Source organism: Schistosoma mansoni (genome assembly GCF_000237925.1).
Source record: "Schistosoma mansoni, WGS project CABG00000000 data, chromosome 3 unplaced supercontig 0124, strain Puerto Rico, whole genome shotgun sequence".
In the NCBI taxonomy this organism is placed as follows: domain Eukaryota; kingdom Metazoa; phylum Platyhelminthes; class Trematoda; order Strigeidida; family Schistosomatidae; genus Schistosoma; species Schistosoma mansoni.
Window position 1 is genome coordinate 509822 of NW_017386010.1, and position 21564 is coordinate 531385.

The 21564-nt window shown below is 34.3% G+C and overlaps 1 protein-coding gene across 1 annotated transcript in view; it reads left to right on the forward strand.

The window, feature by feature from the left end:
• Positions 1-2407: 2407 nt before the first annotated feature.
• The window catches only part of Smp_138150 (rho-type gtpase activating protein, putative), a gene marked incomplete at its 5' end in the record, with an annotated part of 47326 nt that continues 28169 nt past the window's right edge, over positions 2408-21564 (forward strand). Inside the window, 2 exons of the mRNA XM_018791263.1 lie at positions 2408-2423; positions 11384-11735. Coding sequence (XP_018645543.1) covers positions 2408-2423; positions 11384-11735 — 368 coding nt within the window. The remainder of the gene's footprint in view (positions 2424-11383; positions 11736-21564) is intronic.

Consider the following 21564-nt stretch of genomic DNA (forward strand, 5'->3'; position numbering starts at 1 on the left):
CTGGACGTCCGTTTCGTCCTATTATGGGACTCCTCAGTGGTAGTGCGCATCCCCGATCCCACACTCGCGAAATTCCATGGTGGTCTAGCTTCAATGACTCATGATTTCAACTGTGAAAATACTAAAATTCTCCACAAAACCCCCTCTGATTATTATTAAGCTGATCAATGGAGTTAAACCCTGTTGAGTGTAGGAATGCTATTGGAAGATATTTGTATCATATTGCAAGTTGACTGAAGTTAGAAATGTAAATCAACTCCATGGTCTAAAGGTTGATCGCTTACTGTGAGACCTGAAGGGTATCCTGGATCGATCCATGGATGGGCACTGTTGAACAGTCGCATACTAGCAAGAAACAGCTGTCGATTGCTCTTTGGTTTTTAATGATACCTCAAATGAGATCAGTCTGTGACAAATACCACCTACAAACCACAAAAATCCTTTCAAACAAACTATACATTAAACTCATCAAAATTTACTCTGTTTAAAGAATAGCTCGATATTATTTGTAGTGCCATTGTCAGTTTTAACTGGAGATAACATTGATTTCGCGTTATTTCTTTGGAAAAAAAGGGCTAGAAACAGATCGTCAAAAGAAACATTGGGACCATTTAGAATTTTAATCCACGACATTATTACAAATACTATAAATTATATATTTAGTTTAAATTATTCTTTCATTAAATCTATTTTACCAAAATAAACTTTTAGTATATTTGATATGCGGTCATTAGAAGAACCTAAGACACGCCCTTCGCATCTAGGATTCGTCAGCCGAATATACCTGCATTTTGTGGTGTTAATATTTATACTGAGACTCTAATGCGATGCCTATCTCTTTAAACTCCTAATGCGTTTTTTACTGAGCTGCAGAGTCATGATAGTCTATGACTTATTCGACGAGCATGAAAGTATAAGGGTTTGTAATTTCTCGTTTTAGAAATTCAGGACTGCGATTAGTCAGTCTCTGTTGCCATATGTATATACTGAGCGGGCAGTTTTATAATAGAATTTTATGTCACACTTTTTCGAACATTTGATATGTGACTATCAACGGAAGTTAAAATTTTGGTTGATACATTTTATGCTCGTAATCTTTCCCCGCTATTACTGAGATTTATTCAAAAATCCAATTTCTACTCTGAATGTTCAGTGAACAGTTATACTGAACAAGATGTATATTCACATCTTATTGAAATTGGACATTCTTTCAGTGTTTTCTTATTTTAAAATGCCTTTACACAACACCGTGATAGATAATTCATTTGGAATTACCATCATATTTTTATTTTCATAGTTTAAGTCACGGATTGGTCTTGGTTAGACCGTCTCTGAAATTTTGGATATACTGGACAGCTATTTCGTTCTAGTATAGGACTCCTAGGCTACGAGCATTCACGACCCCACTCGCATCCGAACGCTTAACCTTCACATGACTAATCCTGTATCAAATAGTGTGCATGTTTAGCTCCGATTAATAAACAATATTACTCAATCCTGATCCATTGATGTGGAGTATCATATTAGGACTTAATGGCTTACCAGTACTCCCAGGTTTTCAATGATGATCTATGATCACTTCATGATTTAAACTATGAAAGTTTTGTAATCTCCACAAATACCATCATACAAGTATTCTTATTTACTGCAATTTAAAGAATCTAGAAGATTATAATAATAATAAAATAGGAAGCTCCAAAGGTCATAAAAAGTGACTAGTTGAATGATTGTGTAATTGTTTGAGTTAGTTTAATTTCATAGACTATTTCAATCAAGTTTTTAATCAGCTAAAAGGTGACTCTAGTATTTTCAATGTTCATTAAATGTATTTTTTTATCTAGTACTCAGTTGTTATTTCCCGTCCCTTTATTGTGTGGAGTATCTTGTATATTAAAGTATAATTTTCATTTTCAAATTTCATTCTAAGTGGCTGGGGTTATCAACAACTGTATTCCAGGACTATATTCTATGTATAGCGCACTCCACCATGCCAGGATGAAAACACGGATCTATAGTAACTGATAGAAATGATATATATTCTTAAACATGTCACTCACTCAATCTATAAGTTGAGAAAAAAGTAACAGAAGATGCTAAGCAATAAATAATACGTGAATATTGTAAACATTATGAGTAACGCCAGCCATTATTAAGCTTACATCGATATCTTCATAGTTGAAAGCGTAGGTCAATTGAAGCTAGACCACCATTGAAAACCTAGAAGCACTGGACGGCCAACTCGTCCTATTATGGGACTCCTCAGTGGCAGTGCGCATCCACGATCCACATCGATATCATTTTTATATCATTTAACGCAAAGTAAGGAGTAAGTCAGAAAAAAATCTGTTATCGTCAATTAAACTTAAGTAATGTTAATAATCTATGAAAGTACTGTTATAACTCAAGCATGATCCAAGAAAAAAGTATGTAGTGGTTTCTATATCGATTAAGTGTTATGATATACACATGAATTTACTTGTTCATTCATGTTTAAATCTTCTAGTCCATTGATTTATACTTTTTTTTTCATAGCTTATGCTGTTAACTGACATTCTTTATGGTATATTATTGTCTTGGGTTTTGAAACACCACTTGAATACCTTGATCTGGCCTAGATAGGTAGAGTATTTCTAATCCTTAATCGAAAGACAATGAGTGCCTGTCCAAACACAATAGACCTGTACTCATAATAAATAGGTTTATATTATTTATTTATGGTATTAGGAAGTATGAAAACTGCAATTTAGTACATGGTATGTAAGACTCTAAATTATCATATTTGTATATTTAGTCTATTGATTCATACCTGCTATTTTATCTATCTCTCCCTTCCCACATTCCTCTCTGTGTACATCTATATTTGTATCTGTAGAAATTTGTATTCAAGTTTAATTATTTAGCTTAGTTCCAAATTCCATGAAAGAGTTTTTGAAGAAAATATCCCTTGAACAATCGGTATGTTATTTATTATATTCATTGAAAGCTAGTGGAATTCACTGACACAACCCTATTTGTCCACTTTCATCATAATACTTTTGAATATTTGTATCCAGTTGACCAAATCTTATTACTATCGTTGAAATTATTTGAAACTGTTGACAATAAATTCGACGAGACTAACTGTACTTGTGTTAGGTTAACCATCTTCTTTTCAATATTTAATAAATGTAAGATATCTAGCATTTTCGAGCATTTCTCCGTTTGTTTAGTATGTCAGTACTACATAAGAGAGTGAAATTCTCACAGATCTTATTTCTTTCTTCAAAAGCTATCTACATGTATCTTTTGTGAGCACATTACTGTAGCGCATCTTCACTTACCGGATGAAAAAAGTAAATAAGGTGAAAATTAGAGCTTGAACTGAAATCCTCAGTGAAAATTATGCTCTAAAATATAACATCCACCAAATAAATGAGCAAAACAATGCTAGATATTGTATATATACTGAACATTGGGAGACATTCGATATGACTGGACTCTACTGATCATAGCTTTTCATTAGAACTCCAGAAGGTGCATAAGATTTTCAATCGTGATCTATCCAAGATCAGTTCATGGTTTAAATTATAGGAACATCATTATTCTTAAAAGGGCTTCAATTTAACAATCCAAAATTAGTTTTTTAAATCGATCAATCGATCAGTTACATATTGATTTTAGCACAAATGGGGAAACATTCACCGAATACATAATCAAAAAAAAAAGAGAGAGAAAAGTTTACTTTACAATAAACGCACTAGATGGTTTACATTTTTCTATTTCTTGTCTGATATTTACAGTTCTAGATTTAGGCCAGAAAAAAAAAACAATTGATAGAGAGAATTTTTTTGATTGACTCGAAGCTCCACTTTTTCCCATCCTGTATACATCGATGTGTGTATAAATTGAAAGTAGGTAAGTATATATATATATATATATATGTATGTGGAACATATGTTGTCTGATGATGACAGTAATATTAACAGCAAACTATCAAATAATACTGTTGGTTGTCGATTATTATTATTTGTAGCAATGATATTATTAAATAGTATTGATAATACATTGACTGACAACAACAAATGCATTTACACAAATGCCCTGCGTACTAAGCTCTCTCTCTGTATATCTATATGAAGTGTTTAAAATATACAAGTATACTAAGTGATATCTAAACTCTGCAAATTTGTACAATTAATTTGAAAATAGAAACATTAAAGAAGTTCTACTTCCAAGATTAGTTTATGTACAGGAAGAATGAGTATTTAAGGTATCACAAGTGACTTGTAGCCTATTAAAGGTACTGGAACACATACCAATAGTCGTAATAAATTCGATAAACATGTTCAATCAGATGAGCGGTAAAGTTTCATAAAAATACTAATTGGCTAAAAGTAATACGGTCACTCAAAATCGTAGATTGGTTGAAGTTATACACCGTTGGATACCGGCCAGCTCGGTGGTCTATCGGTTAAGGGCTCTGGCGCGAAACTGGTGGATCCTGGGTTCGAATCTCGTGAGTGCGGGATCGTGGATGCGCACTGCCATTGAGGAGTTCCATAATAGGACGAGTTGACCGTGCTGTGCTTCCAGGTTTTCGATGGTGGTCTAGCTTCAATTGACTCATGATTTCAACTATGAAAATACTAAATGCTCCATAAAACCCCCTCAGATCTAAAAGTAATACTTTGATATTTTCTTAGTTTTTCAATTACAATTTCCATGGAATTAGTAATGTTCCTTAACATTAAGTCCATTTGTGTATTGTTCAGCCAGTTATATCTTTGTGATACTTAATAATTTCAAGTCTATTCCAACTTTATGGGTTCAGTAATGTTTACTGTTGACTAATCTCATACTAGGATGAGCACTGCTGAGGAGTCCCATAATAGGACGAGTTGGCTGTCCAGTGCTTCCAGGTTTTCCATGATGGTCTAGCTTCAATTGACTCACGCTTTCAACTATGAAAATACTAAATCTCCACAAAACCCCTTCTGATAAAAACAATTGTTAAATGCTTCTCAGATTTCATTAGTTCTTCATTTGATATTAATTGTTGATAATGATCATTGATTGATCTATACTCTATACATACACACGCACATAGAAGTCCCATTTGAAACGATCTACTTATACATCAAATAATTGTTATATTTTGGACGTGGTTGGTAATGAAATGAAAGACATACAGTCCGTACGGTTTAGAACTTGTCAGTCAGATGTACGTAACTTTAGTAGAAATGTTTAAAGTGAAACCCTAACTAACTAACATAAAACTTTGAAATCTAGTCAGTTACCCACATTGAAATCATGTAAATTCTTTCCAATAGACATCATACTCACTGAATAGTGTTTGTGGTTACCCGAACGTGATAGCTCAATAGACCATAAAATGATGTTTGGAGTGATAGGTACTACGTTCTATGTGAATATCTACACGGGATGCAGGTATATCCCTCGGACGAGTGTTGAACAGGATAAACGTAACGCATTTCGAATTCTTCAGCTAACTACATACCGAATGTACTATAATTTGTCACAAAACACAATAGTGAGCAATCAGCTCAGGATGCACATATGGAAAATAGAAGATTGATCAACTGATGTCCTGAATCTGAATAACGATAAAATGCAATTTGTTACTAGTCATTAATTGTCCTTTGATCTAGTCCTCTTTTTCAGTTTCTAATGTACGGATGACCTTGAGCGACTTTAAGAATGACCTTGTGAAATCTCAACCACTTATTAGGTTCGAAATAGGGTTAGGACCAGTATTAGAATCTAGAAGTAGGAGTTAGTATTAGAAATCAGTGTTAAGGCTTTCAAAACGAGCTAATAATGGTTAAAATTCAAGAAGCTTTATATTCATATAGATAAGTAGAATTCGGACAAAACTCCAAGAGTCTCTACTGCAAGGTTGTTTAATTCTTCGATAAAATGTAGTCTTATTGCAATTTCCAAATAAATATGGAACATCGGTGTAGATTGTTTAATTTGAAGACGGTTTAAGCACAAAACTGGATTCAGGAGATTCGAGAATCACTGAATAGAGGTTTCGTCCAAGTACAAGACTCCTTAGTCATAATGTCCATTTACGACCTCACTTCAAATCGAATTCGCAACCTCTTTTTCACGAGATAAATGTATCGCTTTTAAATTGATTGGATTTACTATCCAAGAGTATATGAAATCATTTATAACAACTGTTACGTCCTTGATCTGTCTACCCACTTTCGTGCCGAGGATAACTTGTCTAATGTGGATTAAAACCTTGACGCGATAGGCTGACTGGCTTTACCTTGAGGCTAGTATGCGTGAGTACGAAGTGCGGGTAGAAAGACGAAAACTATTTTATCACTAATTGGCTGACAAGAACGCACGAGAGAGAAGACAAGACAATTGGAACACTACTCGCTTTATTCCGAAATTCGATCTGGTACCCGAATTCAGGTCAGTGTAAAAAGATACATGAATAAATAGATGACTAACCCGACCACAATGTACAATAATTAGGGAAATACAATTATGTCCAAAACTGGGGGATTAGAGTAGAAAATAGAGTACAAAATGTTACGTCTAAATTACAATAGCTTTGGAACAGAGAAGGCTATGGCAGTGAATCATACATCAAACGAAAGCTTATGATTTGTAGAATAGACTAGGGACAAAAATAAATGCTACAGTCTTGAATTAAATGAAATAACGTCCCTAAAAATAGCTTCATTAGTTTGTTAAAGCTTCTTGTTTCGTTGTTCACATCGATAATATTTGTATTTTCCCTTTATACTAAAGACTGAAATTGATCAGTTCCTGTGGACAAATGTAAACTTTAGATTGCATTACCTTGATTCTTTCCTTGTTAATGAATTGTTTATGACTAGTAGTGAAAATGAAATGTTTGAAAATAAAATAAAAAAAACCATGTCATAGTAATAAACATTTAGCACAGTAGTAGTAACACAATAAATTCTAGTTTTTTATGACTATTTTATGCATTGATAAATACTGAAGGTAGGTTTTTTCTGAAATTAATGTTTCTGTGAGAAACCGCTGATAATGGTGATCAATTACGTTTTTTTTTGTCAATGTCTTACACTGCCATAAAAAAATAATCATGAAAATTGACTTATCTAATTGTCTCTTAAAGTGGTGGTTGTCCTTGCAGAGAACTTTAGGTAGACTATATTCTAATTTTATTGCAAAATGTTTATCAGAGGTCAGAGTGTATTATTAGATTTATGGAGATGGTTGAATATTGTAGTTTATTTCATGAATTGATTTTGGCTAGGCCATTATTAACAACTGAGAAGGAGTGGATAAGTGTCTTGTTTTAACACAAGACCCTTTGGGAATAAATAATCACGAGGTATCACGAATATACTGAAGTTGGTAATACGAATTTTTGGATGTTGATTAAATGTTCTAAAGGTTAAGTGCTCTCTATGAGGCCTAAAAGTCCTGGATTTAATCCCTGATAGGATCGTGGATACTTACTGGAACTGAGGGATGGTACACTAGAACGAAACCGTTAGCCAATGCTTTCTAGTTTGTAGTGGTTTTCTTACCGAAGTCAGTTCATAATGTCAAACTTCAAATAATGTAGATTATTGATTTACATGCCAAGACGATTTTCCAGATATTAAGTGGTTGGTTTTGATCTTTAAAATATCAAGAAACAGTCCGAATTTTAGCGTGATAGATATCCATGAAGAATTATAGAATTAATTCCTTTGTTGGGGGTTCTGAAGGATTAACTACTAATAATACATAATTGTTTTCACACTAATCAATCGCTTACTGAAAATCAATGATATGCCGAATAGTCCTCAGTGCTCAGCGAATTTCAGTGGTCGATTTGTGACATGATATTACTTTAGTACTCTGTAAATGATTAGTGTGAATGTTTCCCTTTTAAAGATTGTCAATGATTTATAATCATGTGCTTACTAGTGTCCAGCATCGAAATGTCCATTTCCAGATCTTAATGTGAAAATGTGATCCATATCAAGGATCAACGAAGTTAAGAATTCAAAAGTATTTCCACTGATTACAATGGATAACCAACAACGCACTACACATATACTGACTGTAGTTAGAGAAAAAATTATTATCAAATTTCAACTGCTTTATCCAACAGTATCGTGTTTATCGTGAAACGGAAATGTCTGATTTCACTCCAATATCTGTTCTTTATCGCACGTTACTTACTTACTTACGCCTGTTACCCCCTATGAAGCAGAGGCCAACGACCAGCATTTTCCAACACTCTCCTGAACCTTCCTTTCTAGTTCTATCCAATTGTTGTTCATTCTTCTCATGTCTGTCTCCATTTCTCGATGTAATGTGTTCTTTGGTCTTTCTCTCCTCCTTTCGCTTTCAGGATTCCATGTGAAAGCTTGCCATGTGACTCAGTTAGCTGATTTCTTCACTGTGTGTCCTATCCACTCCCAGCGCTTCTTCCTCATTTCTCCTTCTGCTGCAATCTGGTTTGTTATCTCCCACAGTAGGTTATTGCTGATAGTGTCTGGCCTACGGATCAGAAGTATTTCGCTCAGGCAACTGTCCATAAACACTTGTATCTTCTGGATGATGACTTTCGTAGTTCTCCAAGTTTCCGCCCCATACAGTAGAACTATCTTGACATTTGTATTGAAAATTCTGACTTTGGTGTTGATTGACAGTTGGTTTGAGCTACAGATGTTCTTCAGTTGTAAATATGCTGCTCTTGCTTAGTCGATTCGTGCCTTCACATTTGCATCAGATCCACTTTATTCATCAATGGTGCTGCCCGGATATATAAAAGTTTTTACATCCTCCAAAGCTTCTCCGTCATGTGTGATTTGATTGGTGCATGTTGTATTGTGTCGGAGAGTCTTGCTTTTCCCTTTGCTTATATTGAGACCTACTGCTGCTGAGGCTGCTGCTACACTGGTCGTCCACCTGTAGCTCCTCCGCGGGCGACTGTCGGTCCCAAGCCCGGGTAAAGGAGGAGGGTTGGGCATGGGGTTAGCTATCCCATCCCGTAGAAAACCAACTCGCTAAAAAAACGCTAACCAGAAAAAATTATTCAAACTATTTATCGCACGTATTTAAATTATTTTTAACAGTCATTCAGTATTCAATTGAACTGTTTGTGTCAAAAACAGTATTCTTCAAATTGAACAAAGGGTCACCATTGACAGTTCATTTCGTAATTTAGTCACATAATATAAGTAGAGCCAAGCGAGCTCACATTACACAGGCCTGTGCAAATAAGTTGACCTGATTATGATAACAAGATTGATCTAGAGACATGGTCACATAGTCGACATGTTATTCGACAACAAGGTGAAACAACTGGTCTTAGCTTCCAGGTACAAAACCTGTTGAATTCGATTTACAAATTAATAAGTGGATCAAATTATTCTCACTTTAAATATGACACTTCAACTTGAGGTAGGGTATAAACTATATGAAATGATTATTTTATAAAAACGTCATATTTACAAACATAATTGAATGATTGAATTAAACAATCAGTGAATAAGTGAACTATGGATGAAAAAAAAGTTTTTTTTTTGTTTAAAATCATGAAAATTATTTATATTCCCACAAGGTATCCAAACCAAATGTGTTACAGTCTGTTCAATAGTGAATGTATATTACAATGTTTACCGTTGGTTGATAATTTGTATATTGTTACATAACGATATACATATACATATATTATACCGTTAGAAGTTATACTAACCTAGTTTAATAGACATTTGTAACACTTTAACCAAAATTGGTAGGATGTTCAATGTACCATTAAACATTATCCACATCTATGCATAGATTGAATGTGGAACTGTGGTGTTGAAGTCTTTATTCACAACTATGTAGTGATTGTTTACTGAGATAGAAAAAAAACACAACAATAATATAGATGTTTACAAATAGCATATGATGTAGTGGTGTAATTAAACAATAATAATAAGCATGGTAAGCAAAGATGGATAGTGGCTAGCAGTGGAATCCAGGACGCGCGTTTCGTTGAGCATCAACTCTGAGATGCAGGTAAATCCAGCTGACGAGTCCCAAATAGGACGATAATAATTTTGATTATATGTATATATGATTGTTACAAGACATGTCCTTCTCAATGAGATACACTAAATAATTATGTGTTATATAAAGTGGTTGCATGTAACCTAGTAGTGAGTGTTTATGTACTTCAATCATTGAAATGTCCAAATAGTGTGTTAGTGTGTGTTTGAGTGCATGTAGAGCTGGACGAATGGTTTTTGAAGGATATAAATAGGTTTATTATGAGAAATATTCCATTGTTACTGTATGCTACTGTCACAGATTTTGTAATGGCTGAATATTTATAGATGTTTAAGTAAGGGACATTTCCAAAGATTTGTGTTTGGTTATCTGAACTCAGTAGCTTATTGAATAGGACGGTGTTTGAAGCTGATGGGCACTGAGTTCGATATTCAATGTGAACATCAAGAAACCGATGAGTTCCAAATAGGAGAATACGTGCTTCTTGCCCACATTATCCACTGGTCCACTTAGTCGATGAAACCAATACCTTATTGAACAAATAGGATGTTTATATCATTAGTCGAAAGAATTTGAATTATCTCGTTGTAGGATAGAATGTAATCAGTCGTTGTTACCAAATATGTATGTTGTATAGATGTCCGCGAAATAGCCATTTTGCCATATGTTTTAAAGAATGAATGTTTTGTGTCTAGCAGTGGAGTCCATAACTCACGTTTCATCCTATTTGAGAGACATCAGTTTGATGTACTTATAACCTACTGTTGATTTACATAATGAAACTCGAGTTCAGCACTTTTCATTTGGAATGTCAATGCATTATGCACTGAGCTAGGGAGTCCAGCAAACAACTATTTTGTTCAACAAATATTTTTATCTTAATTACTACCTACAACAATAAAACACTATCGCTTACTAATTATAACTTTTTCATAAGAACAGGAAGTTTTGTGGAGACTGTAGAATTTTCATAGTTCAAATCACAAACTGTTCTAGTGAGCAGTTGTAACGAATGCTATAAAACAATTCTCCACTTAGGGAAAAGGAGGATAATTGAGTTTAATCGTGAACTGATCGAAGTTATACATGTACAACATTGGATGCTATCCAAGTGATCTAGAGATTGAGCATTCAGGTTTTAGACCGAATGTCCTAGGTTCGACTCCTTGCAGTTCATGTGCTATTCCGAGTCGTCTTATACTAGGACAAAATATCTTTACCATGTTTTCTGGTTTTTAGTCATGGCATTCCTAACATTTGGTTATACAAACCGTAATGTTTTGGTTTTCGCTGAAAATTATTGATTTTAAAAAAAGAATAACTATTTCTTATGATACAGATCTATATATCTTCTCTTTATATCCCTCCATTTCAGCTCCTGATCTGAATCGTCAAAAACAATTCAAGCAACAATTATCAAACAATAATTTAATCAATAATCAAACTAAAATTTCAATCAATGTTACAAATCCTAAATACAATATTAATAATCGTAATAATAATAATAATGATCATTCAATATTGAACAATATTGATTATATTAAAACAAAAGCTGCAACAACAATACCGACATCATTACCATATAATAACACAACAATTAATAATTGTTACCAAGTTAATTTAAAAAGTATTATCGATTTATCTGAAAAAAATATTGATTATTTAAATAGTAAACCCTCTCCAAGCAAGTTTACTGATAATCATACCGAACAATTTAATGAAAATGTGTAAGTTTTCTTTCTTTTTTTTCGTATAGTCAATGTTCTATCTCTGTTTTCTTCAATGTGTTCAATGTTTAATTTTTTATTTATTTATTTATTTAAACACATAAATATTGGTACAAGGAAGCACCAGATACATATGCGCCACGCAAATCTCATTCGATTTGTGTGAGGACTGTGATACTACCCAGGTAACCAAACTGAAGTAGATGGTTTTCTTAGGAGGCCACACCCGTAGCTTTTGACTTAAAGGTCTAGTCCACAAGGCAGTGGAGTATCGTGAGGAGATGCAGTCCTATGGTAGCCGGTGACCAACAATTGGTTCATACGCCATTTGTTCCCTCAGGATCCTGGAGCTCATATGCACCATTGGTTTGGAATCAGGGTTTTCCAACTGCCCTAGGTGAACTTTCCATGTCCACCAACCCGGTTAAAGCGCCGGACATTCGCTTTTCATCTTCTGAATTTCGTAAACAACAGTAATGTCACGAGAAGTTAGTGAGTAGGACTTCCCTGTCAGAGGCTATATACGTGTGTCTGTGTGAGAGCATTTGGAGAGGGAGAGCGGACTCTCCACCCTTTCGGCCGTACCAGGGTATTTGGGGGCAAAATGTTTCAACCATTTTATCATAAAGTTAGTAGGTGAATATTGCGAGTTTGAGTGTGACTTTTACTAAAAACTTCATTTTAGGTACGTCAATTTATTCTTAACTGAGTGGTTGCGTAGACTGAAATACTGAATAAGAGAATACATAAATATTAGAAGTGCGAACTGGAAATTAAATTTCTCATGAAGAATACACTGTTATATGCATTACGTATCTACAAAATGAACGGGGCAATGGGCGACATTGCTGGGTGTAATATATTTGTTGAAAATTGGAAATGCTCACGTTAATCTCAACCTTGTTTTCTTAGTAAATAATAGGGGTTTCCCAGTAATCTAATGTTGTTAATTCATAATGAGTTTCAGATTTTGGAGGTTATATGATGGACAATTTTTTCATCTGCAGTGTCGTTTGTTACTGAACTAATACTACTGAGTCCTTTACAACAGTATTTGTTCTTTAAATTTTATTCAACCTACAAGATCATTTAAATTTGCTCATAACAGTGGTTGGAAGTAAGATAATCTGAAGTTATTTTAACGGGTAATTAGAATTATGTGAAATTATTTATACACAGAACACACAGATGGCACACAGATGGTCTCTTGAGTGAATGATAATGATGCTTCTGAGGTTTTGATGATCTAGAATTTTCGTTTGAAGTTTTGTCAGTATTTTGTTTTTCTTTCAACTTTCGGGTAGTTAGTCGTGTTCTCCAATCTTAATTGATTGGAGGGATCCAGTAGGAAACCTTAAACAAAGCTTTAAGTACGAGTTACAACTCGTTAGCCCGATCGTTGCTGCTACCTTGACGTGGTGGTCGGGCTTGTCTATCGTAATGATTCAATTGAGTTATACTGGCTGGGACAATCGTTCCTCAAGGTCCTACCATGCCAGGCAGGTCGTTTGAAGAGCGGTGAGACTAAAAGCAGCAAACCCAAGGTTCAAAGGCGAAGTCGTACTGCTGACTGTACAGAGGTGTGACAGCAGTAAGGTGTTTCCTTCAGACAACCAACTTGACAGCGATGCTGCCTTCCCACAATTAGGGGTGGGGTTGGAAAAGGTCGACCCTAAAAATGCACACCTCGCCTTATCCCACGGATTTCCGTCTCCGGTGGTAAGGTCCTTTGAAGAACGGAGCTAACACAAAAACTACCCACAAAAAGGTCGTGTGTGACCGACCTCAAGCAGTTGTCTTTTGGGCACTGCGGTCACGCTCTCAGGTCATTAAGACCACTTCTAATCCGATTTCCTTTTCAGGTACCTCTAGAAGAACCCTTCCACAGTTTGGGCAACCGGGAAGTGATAACTGCCCTCATACCTCTAACAGCACTCAAGACCACTGTACAACTCGTTACCAAGACGTACTTGGAACATTAAGGGAACTGATGCTAACTGCGGAATTCAAACCTTGCTCACCTAACTTCACAGTATGAGACATTCAAACTGAGCTATTTGGCCGGTAATATGCCAGACTATGAATCTGAATGATCCGGTCTCGAACCTACTAGCTTTTTTCTGATGTCTACATAGCAATGATTCGAATCCTTCACAATCCACTAGTCTTATCAAAACGGTAAATATGCCTAATTTATAAGTAATAATTAACATGAAAAGTATGTTCATATGGCATCCCGAAACCTCAATTGTATTTGACTTTTAATCTACTTAAATCATTATTCAGTAGTAGTGTGGTGTGTGCTACTGATATCAACAGATATAAGTAGTATGTATTACCAAATGAAAGTGAAATGCCTGGCAGCAGTAGATTAAGAATATCGAAGAGAAGATGAACGAGAGCACAGAATGATTGATGTGGAAACGAAGTAACAATGAAGTCTGAGACAATTGATTGATATTTTGCAAATGAAGTATTTACTCTATGGTTCTCAGATTTGACTAAGATATTCTGTAATTTCATATTCAAATACGGCGAGACTATAATTTATGGACGACCTTTGAACGAATCTTAAGTGTCCTTGAGAAATGTTAGCCAATCAGTAAACAGTCAGTATAGAGTAAAAATATATTATGCAAAACCAAATAATTAAAGTGGATACACTTCTTTTATATGGTCCAAAAACTTATCAAGGTTAGAAGAAGGTTCAAAGGTTCCAAAATCGTAATGCATGAGGTAGAGGAACTTATCCATATGGCTCCATAATAGTTGGTCTCTGGAGCCATGATAAGGTCACAAAAATCCTCTCAGCCTCGACCATATGGCTTCATTATTGTTTGTGTACTCCAGTTGTGTAAGTTTATCATTTTTATTATGGATATGTCCCTACAATACTCATACCACTGAACAGCCGAAGCTTCAGTAACATCTGCGATTATTGCAGCCAATGTTACTGGTGCTTTTATTATACAGTTGATGGCAATTATTATAATTTGCCTTAATCTCAGTCTGGATCGAGCGAAAAAGCTTCCTATTCTAGCAAACGTCTTCCTTCAACATATATTACATCGAAGGACAACATCACGGTAGTCTGCACAAGGTCTACAAGTCATTTAATACTCGTAATTACAAATACACCAACTTCTTAGTAGTTTCATTTGTTGTAGCTTCTTAATTGTCAAGTCTTCTCTAAAATTCTCTTTGAACCGATCGTACATGAGCATCAGTTAATAAAATTAGCGCCGTAACCTTGAAACCCCCGAAACGCTTCTGATTGGCTCGTCCATAAATTATAGTCTCGCCTCAAGTACATTTGGTTGTCCCCAATTGCGTTCCCATTCACTATCATATTAGTGTGAGTACTGGTAGTAGTATCATTATTATTATTTATCATCCACGTCGGACCACACACGCACATATAAATGCACACTACCATGTCTTATTTCTAAATGGGATAATATACGATTTAATAGGAAACAAACAAACAAACAAATATATATATATATATATATATATATAGCACGTCTCGCATTTCTTCACGAGTTGAAAAATATCAACCACACAAGAAATTTTGCAAATCACCTGTTCTCCAAGAGGAAGAACAGTTGAAAAGGTAATAATAATAATAATAATAGTAAACGATGGAAAATGTTAAACACGCGAGCTATTATACCTATCAACATAGATTGTTACTATGAATACTATTATCATTATCACAAGTATTATTATTATTATTATTACTATTTAAAAACCCCTTGACATTTAAAACTAATATTCAAACAACTAGCATATACATATATACATAGTGATAAGGAAATAGGCACGTACCAAATCATCTTTCTTCTATATTCATATATTTGCAAAACATTTGCTTCCTTTTTCGTGCCTTAATATAAATCAATAATAATAATAATAATTACACTTCATGTGTATCATTGTGGTATTAAAGGGTTTATAAGCAATTTATATATACAAAATTACCTTATCTATTTAAAACTACAATCAAATATCTAACAAACTAATTAGATTGTACTTTATTGTTCAATTCATTTATATCATTAATGGATAGATTGATCATAAAATTGTTTAATTATATATGTGCTAAATTTGTGGTTTCATAATGATTTAATACTGAAAGTAAGAATAGAAGGTTCTAGTTTCTATCCTTAGTGAATTCATGGGTGTGTAATCTTGGGAATTTACATACTGGGACAAAATAGCTAATTATTTTAGATTGATTTTTGATTGGTACTCCGAATAAGGTCAGTCAGTGACGTATATCACCTTTAAATATTTTCATAAAACCTTTACAACTAAATGATAGATAGATATTTTGTAAATATTCCGAACAGTTAAAAGTAAAATAACCTGGTTACAAACCGCGAAATTATTTTCGATAAGCAAGATATATTGATTATCATTTGTAATATTGTGTTTACATAGATAATGGGTGAAGTTTGGTTTGATGGACTCACTAGTTCATCGGTTGTTAATTTGTTGAAATTTTGTTACGGTAAATAATAATAATAGTAATAATAATGTATCGAATACAGATTTATGTCTAAATAGTTTCCATGAAGTTGTATTCCTGGAAGATAATATCAGTGATATCAACCTAGTCGAAACACACGGAAAGCAACAGTTACTTTACGATGAATGACAATGAACAATAATCATCCCAAACTACTAATTACATTATGCTAAAAGTTCAAGTGATAGGATTCTGTTTAATACTGCAGCAAACACGAGAGTGACTAGTTTTACACTTGATCTCACTTAAAACACACACAGTGATGGTTGTGCATTCTGTTATAACGTGTGATGTTCAAGAGTTGATACTGATATGTGAACTTCTTACATAGAAACCCTACCGATTATTCGAATAAAAAGATAGAAGTTAGAAAGGAATTTATTGAATAAACAGAATCGTTATATATATATATATATATATATATATATATATATCAAGTGTGCTTATTATTTGGCCGATTTCTGGTTAACCTAGTATGTCACACTCCTATTGGAGTCCGAAACATAGAATTAGTTTCAAGTTTTCATTAGTGGTTCTTCGAATGATTTCAATTTTTTGTGTCACTGAAATAATCTTCATACTAATCATGACCTACATTAAACTACCTTGGTGTTTATTAACTATAATTTGTGTTACTGGTATAGGAAGTTAATAGAAATTGTTGAATTTTTTCGTTTTGCATTATGAACTGATCTTAATTTCACATATAGTATGGGACTCACTGGTTCCCATCCACAATCTCACTATTGACTGAACTCAAGATTGTCATGTCTTGCAGAGAACTTCTAACTTTTAAAGCACTGAGCTCGCACCCAATGATTTGCATTTCTAACTTCAATTAATTCATAATGTGATGCCGTGATCATTCAATCCCATTTGTGTGTTATTGCCTCAATCCTAATATGATCAAACTTAACTGGTCACAACATCTCTTTGGATTTCCGGTAATTAAATCTCAAAATTAGTCAGTAGTGAATACAGAATTATTCTTAGTGAACAAGCTTTATGAAAATGATTGAATTTAGTTGTTTACACCACGGACTGACCTTTGCAACTATCCAGTGTCAATCTACTCGTTGATATTTCAACCTGATACACATTTTTTACAAATGTTAGTGTATCTTATTAGCTTGAGCTGTTGAGCACATGTAAACTACAGGAAGGTTTATTACAATTTATAATGAGAAAAAGTGTTTAAAAATTGTTCTCACCATAGTCCGTTGTTACCTGGTGAACCGAGTAGTGCTGAACATTTGTGTTATCTTAGCACGGGGACTCTATTACGTTTGTGCCCATTATCTCACTAGTACTGGATTGAACTTATGTTCATTCAGTTCTATCCAAGAGTAGGTTATTTAACACTACAGAGTTGAAAGATCTGACAGTCTCCTTTTTCTAACTTCATCTTGCATTGGAAAACCAACTTTGAACTGATAAATCTTCATAGAAATCTCTTAAAAAAGTAATTATTGATTACAACTCTTAGATGAATACAGGATAGTAAAGGAATTGTAGACAGAAATGGAACCCCAAATGTACTGTAGTGAACGAAAACGCGACTGGGGACAATCGAATGTATTTAAGCATAACATTATAGAATATCTCATTAAAATATGAGAACCATATAGTGAACAGTTAATTTGCAAAATAACAATCAATTGTCTCAATTTGACTGTTTCTTCTGCAAATATCCGTCCATAGTCTCAGATAATAATTGTTCATGCATTTTCGTACCAATTGCGTGCCGTTCCTGTTCTCTCCTTATTGATCTTCTACTGAAATGCATTCAATACCCGACCATTACCATATACTACTAATGTGGATATCAGTAACCCACACTACAGTATGTTTTCTTTGGTTTGAAACTGGTCAATCCGATATATCTGCATTCTACTTTGTTGATGTTCACATTAAGACTTGAACCCAATACCTCTCACTTCAGTCACGAAGGTAGTATGTAACTCATCAAAACTCCGTAATTCTTTTTTCAAGAGTAACATCTTTAAGATGTAAATCTGTATTGGATAGTAGGATTAAAAAGAGTTTTAAAACAAAACATCTAATTTAAACTTCACCCCATTGCACAAGCAAGTGGCTATCAGGACTCAGTGGTCGAGTGGATAACGCGATGGTGTTTGAAGTGAAAGGTACTGGGTTTGAGTCCCAGAGTGAACATCAACTGTGAGATGCAGGTACATCCAGCTGACGAGTCCCAAATAGGACGAAACGCGCGTCCTCGATTCCACTGCTAGCCACTATCCATCTTTGCTTACCAAAACATCTAATTATATACGTTGCATCTATATTATTAATAAGTTTGACAGAAAACATTTCTACAATTTTGATAATGGTACTTTTCTAGTGTGTCATTTAATATTTAATCGTATACAATATCAAAGTGATAAAATTGTAATCAGACAGATAGACAATAATAATATACCACTGTATACCACTATCTATGTAAACATGTACACAGGTAGTATGTAGCTGTGTATCAGTCGGTTTAAACAAATCTTTATTATTTCATATCATGAACATTGAAAAGAAAAAAAAGGATATAAAAAAAAGAAGAATTATTTGGTTACTGTGCGTAAATAGTTCACGTTTTCATAGATGAATGGCATGTTTTTTTCTATTTTAGACCACACACGACTGGACTTTCGTCACAAATTTGTAGGTTATAGTTTATGTTATCAAATAACAGTAAGATAGGTTTCGAAAACATGGAAACACTGGAAAGATATTTCATTCCGATATTGGAGTCCTTAGATATGTTGTGAATGTATGACCTCACTCAGGACCTTCAGGTTTCGTGGCAAGTTCTCTACTTGTTAGACGACTGAATGACTGTTTAAATTTGACTGAAACGAGCAATAAAGTTTTTATTGCGAATAAATAAATTTGGTAGAAAAGATCCCTGGATCCAGTTGTACATCTGATATTGAGGAGACTGATTCTGTCTGTTACGATAAAGCCAGACTTATTCAGCTTCACAGTCCGGGATGTTGTCTCTGAGACATTGGCGTCACGAGTAACTTCTTGTACGTTTAAGTTTACATTCACTGATCACTGAGGAATAAACACTGTAGCCTGTAGTGTTGGTCGAATTTCGCCGACTAAGCTGCACTATGGATCTGGGTAGAGTAGGTTGGAGTTATACTTTGCTGACGAGTATGAACTAGCAGAAAACCTATATAAAGAGTTTAATTTCTGACTACTGTTAACTACCTTATTTTTAAACTAGAAATTAATGAACAGTCGATTCGTCCTGATTTTAAAAGATTTTCTACTATGGTCCAATTACAATCTCAACACTGGAAAGTGGACAAATACAATTGATGATCCCGAAATAGGACGAAGCTTATTATTTGTATTCCACCACTAGCCATCATTTAAAATATGAAAAATATCTTCACAACTTACTGGCAGAACATGGTCCATAAGGACTATCAGGCAACATGGCCAATTATCATTCCAGTCATGAAACATACTCAGCTGGTCCTATAGGTTCACTCACAGAATTCCATATCACAAGCTAGTTAACATTATTATCATTTATAGCATTAAATACATTGGTTTTTTATCAGACCAATCCATACTTAATTTTATAGTGGAACAAGAATTTACAAAAATTCCGATATTGTTGGTCGAAGGTCCTGGTTTCGATCTCCGTTGGTGGAGTCTTGAGGAGTCCAGTACTAGCACGAGACCGTTGTCTTGTGTCTTCTGGTTTTCAATATTGATCTGACTAAAATTAGTTCGTAATTTTATGTGTGTTGTACTTATCACAGATATCATGCTGAGTTCATCCTGTTAAGATGTGGCTTAACTTTCTAGAGAAACAGAAATACTCTACCAGTAGTAAATCTGGTCTTATTTTCTGAGGGAGACAGTTATATATTTATGAATGAGTTGTGGATGTATTATCTGTCCTAGAATACATAAGTATTTATACTTTACTCTCAAATTTGGAACCAATAAAGTATGTCTATTTCTTTGAAAATTGAAGCTAAATCTTGACCAATAGCTTTCTTCCATCAGCATCTCTCATTTATTATTTGACTTACATCTGATTGACCCAGTGTATTAACTTTTCCTCCTGTAAACTAAGTCTGGCTTTTTAGATTTAGCTTCAGGAATGAGTGTGGAAGGGGTTGTACATCAAATACAGTATCAGTATTTCATGATCAATTATGATTATTAGGAAAAACTTATTGTTATGAGAGAAACAAAACATGGAGTTAGACTCATTCTTGTTCAGTAGGGAATTTTCCCTATATATGCATATGTGACATCCACAATTATAGAATTTGACAGAAATTGATCAGTTAATTGATATCGTTGTACAATGTTTGTCATATATAAGAATGAATAATTATCCTTGTAATTACTATTCGATATCATATTACCATTCACACACACGTAAACATTTTGACGTTAATCGTACTTAAACGTGTTACTCCTAGTGGGGCAAAGGTCACCAACCAGGATTCTCCAACCAACTCGGTTCTGGGCTCTCTTTTCCAATTCTTGCCAAGTGCTATTCGTGCTCTTGATGTCTACCTCTTTTCCTCTCACCTTGAGGACCCGAGTTAGGGCTTGCCTCTTGATGGATTTGAATGATTTCCTTAATATGTATTCTATCCACCTCCAGCATCTTTTCTTAATTTCGCCTTCGGGTGGAAGCTGGTTTGTTCTCTACCACAGTGGGTTATTACTAATGGTGTCTGACCAGCGGATTTGAAGTATCTTGCATAAATACTTGTACTTTTTTGATGATGATTGTAGTAGTCTTCCGAGTTTCGATTCCGCACAATAGATCTGTCTTGACGGCTATGTTGAAAATTCTGACTTTGGTGTTCTATTTTACTTCTTCTGAGTTCTAGATATCTTCAATTACCGGAGTTTTACTCTTATTTTGTCAATTTATGCCTTCACATCTTCATTAGACCCTCATTATTAAAAACTCTGACCAGATAGTTCGATGTGTAAGAAAAGAATTTTGATCGGTATTCAATAATAAGCCCATTTTATCATTTCAAATCTGTTTTGTCAAACACTACAACCACAGATATTTACTACTACTGATTTACGAATAACCATTTTGAAGTTAAGTTAGTTAGTCAAAAAGTGATACTAGAACTGACACATATCTATCGGTCCAAATTACTACAACATAGAAACAGTGAGATGAAATGATCGAAAGAGAAAAGTAGAATACCAGTATAGTAGAAACAGTAGTGCTGATAGTAGAAAACGTTAGACGTAGACAATGTAATTTGAGAAGAATTGATAAAT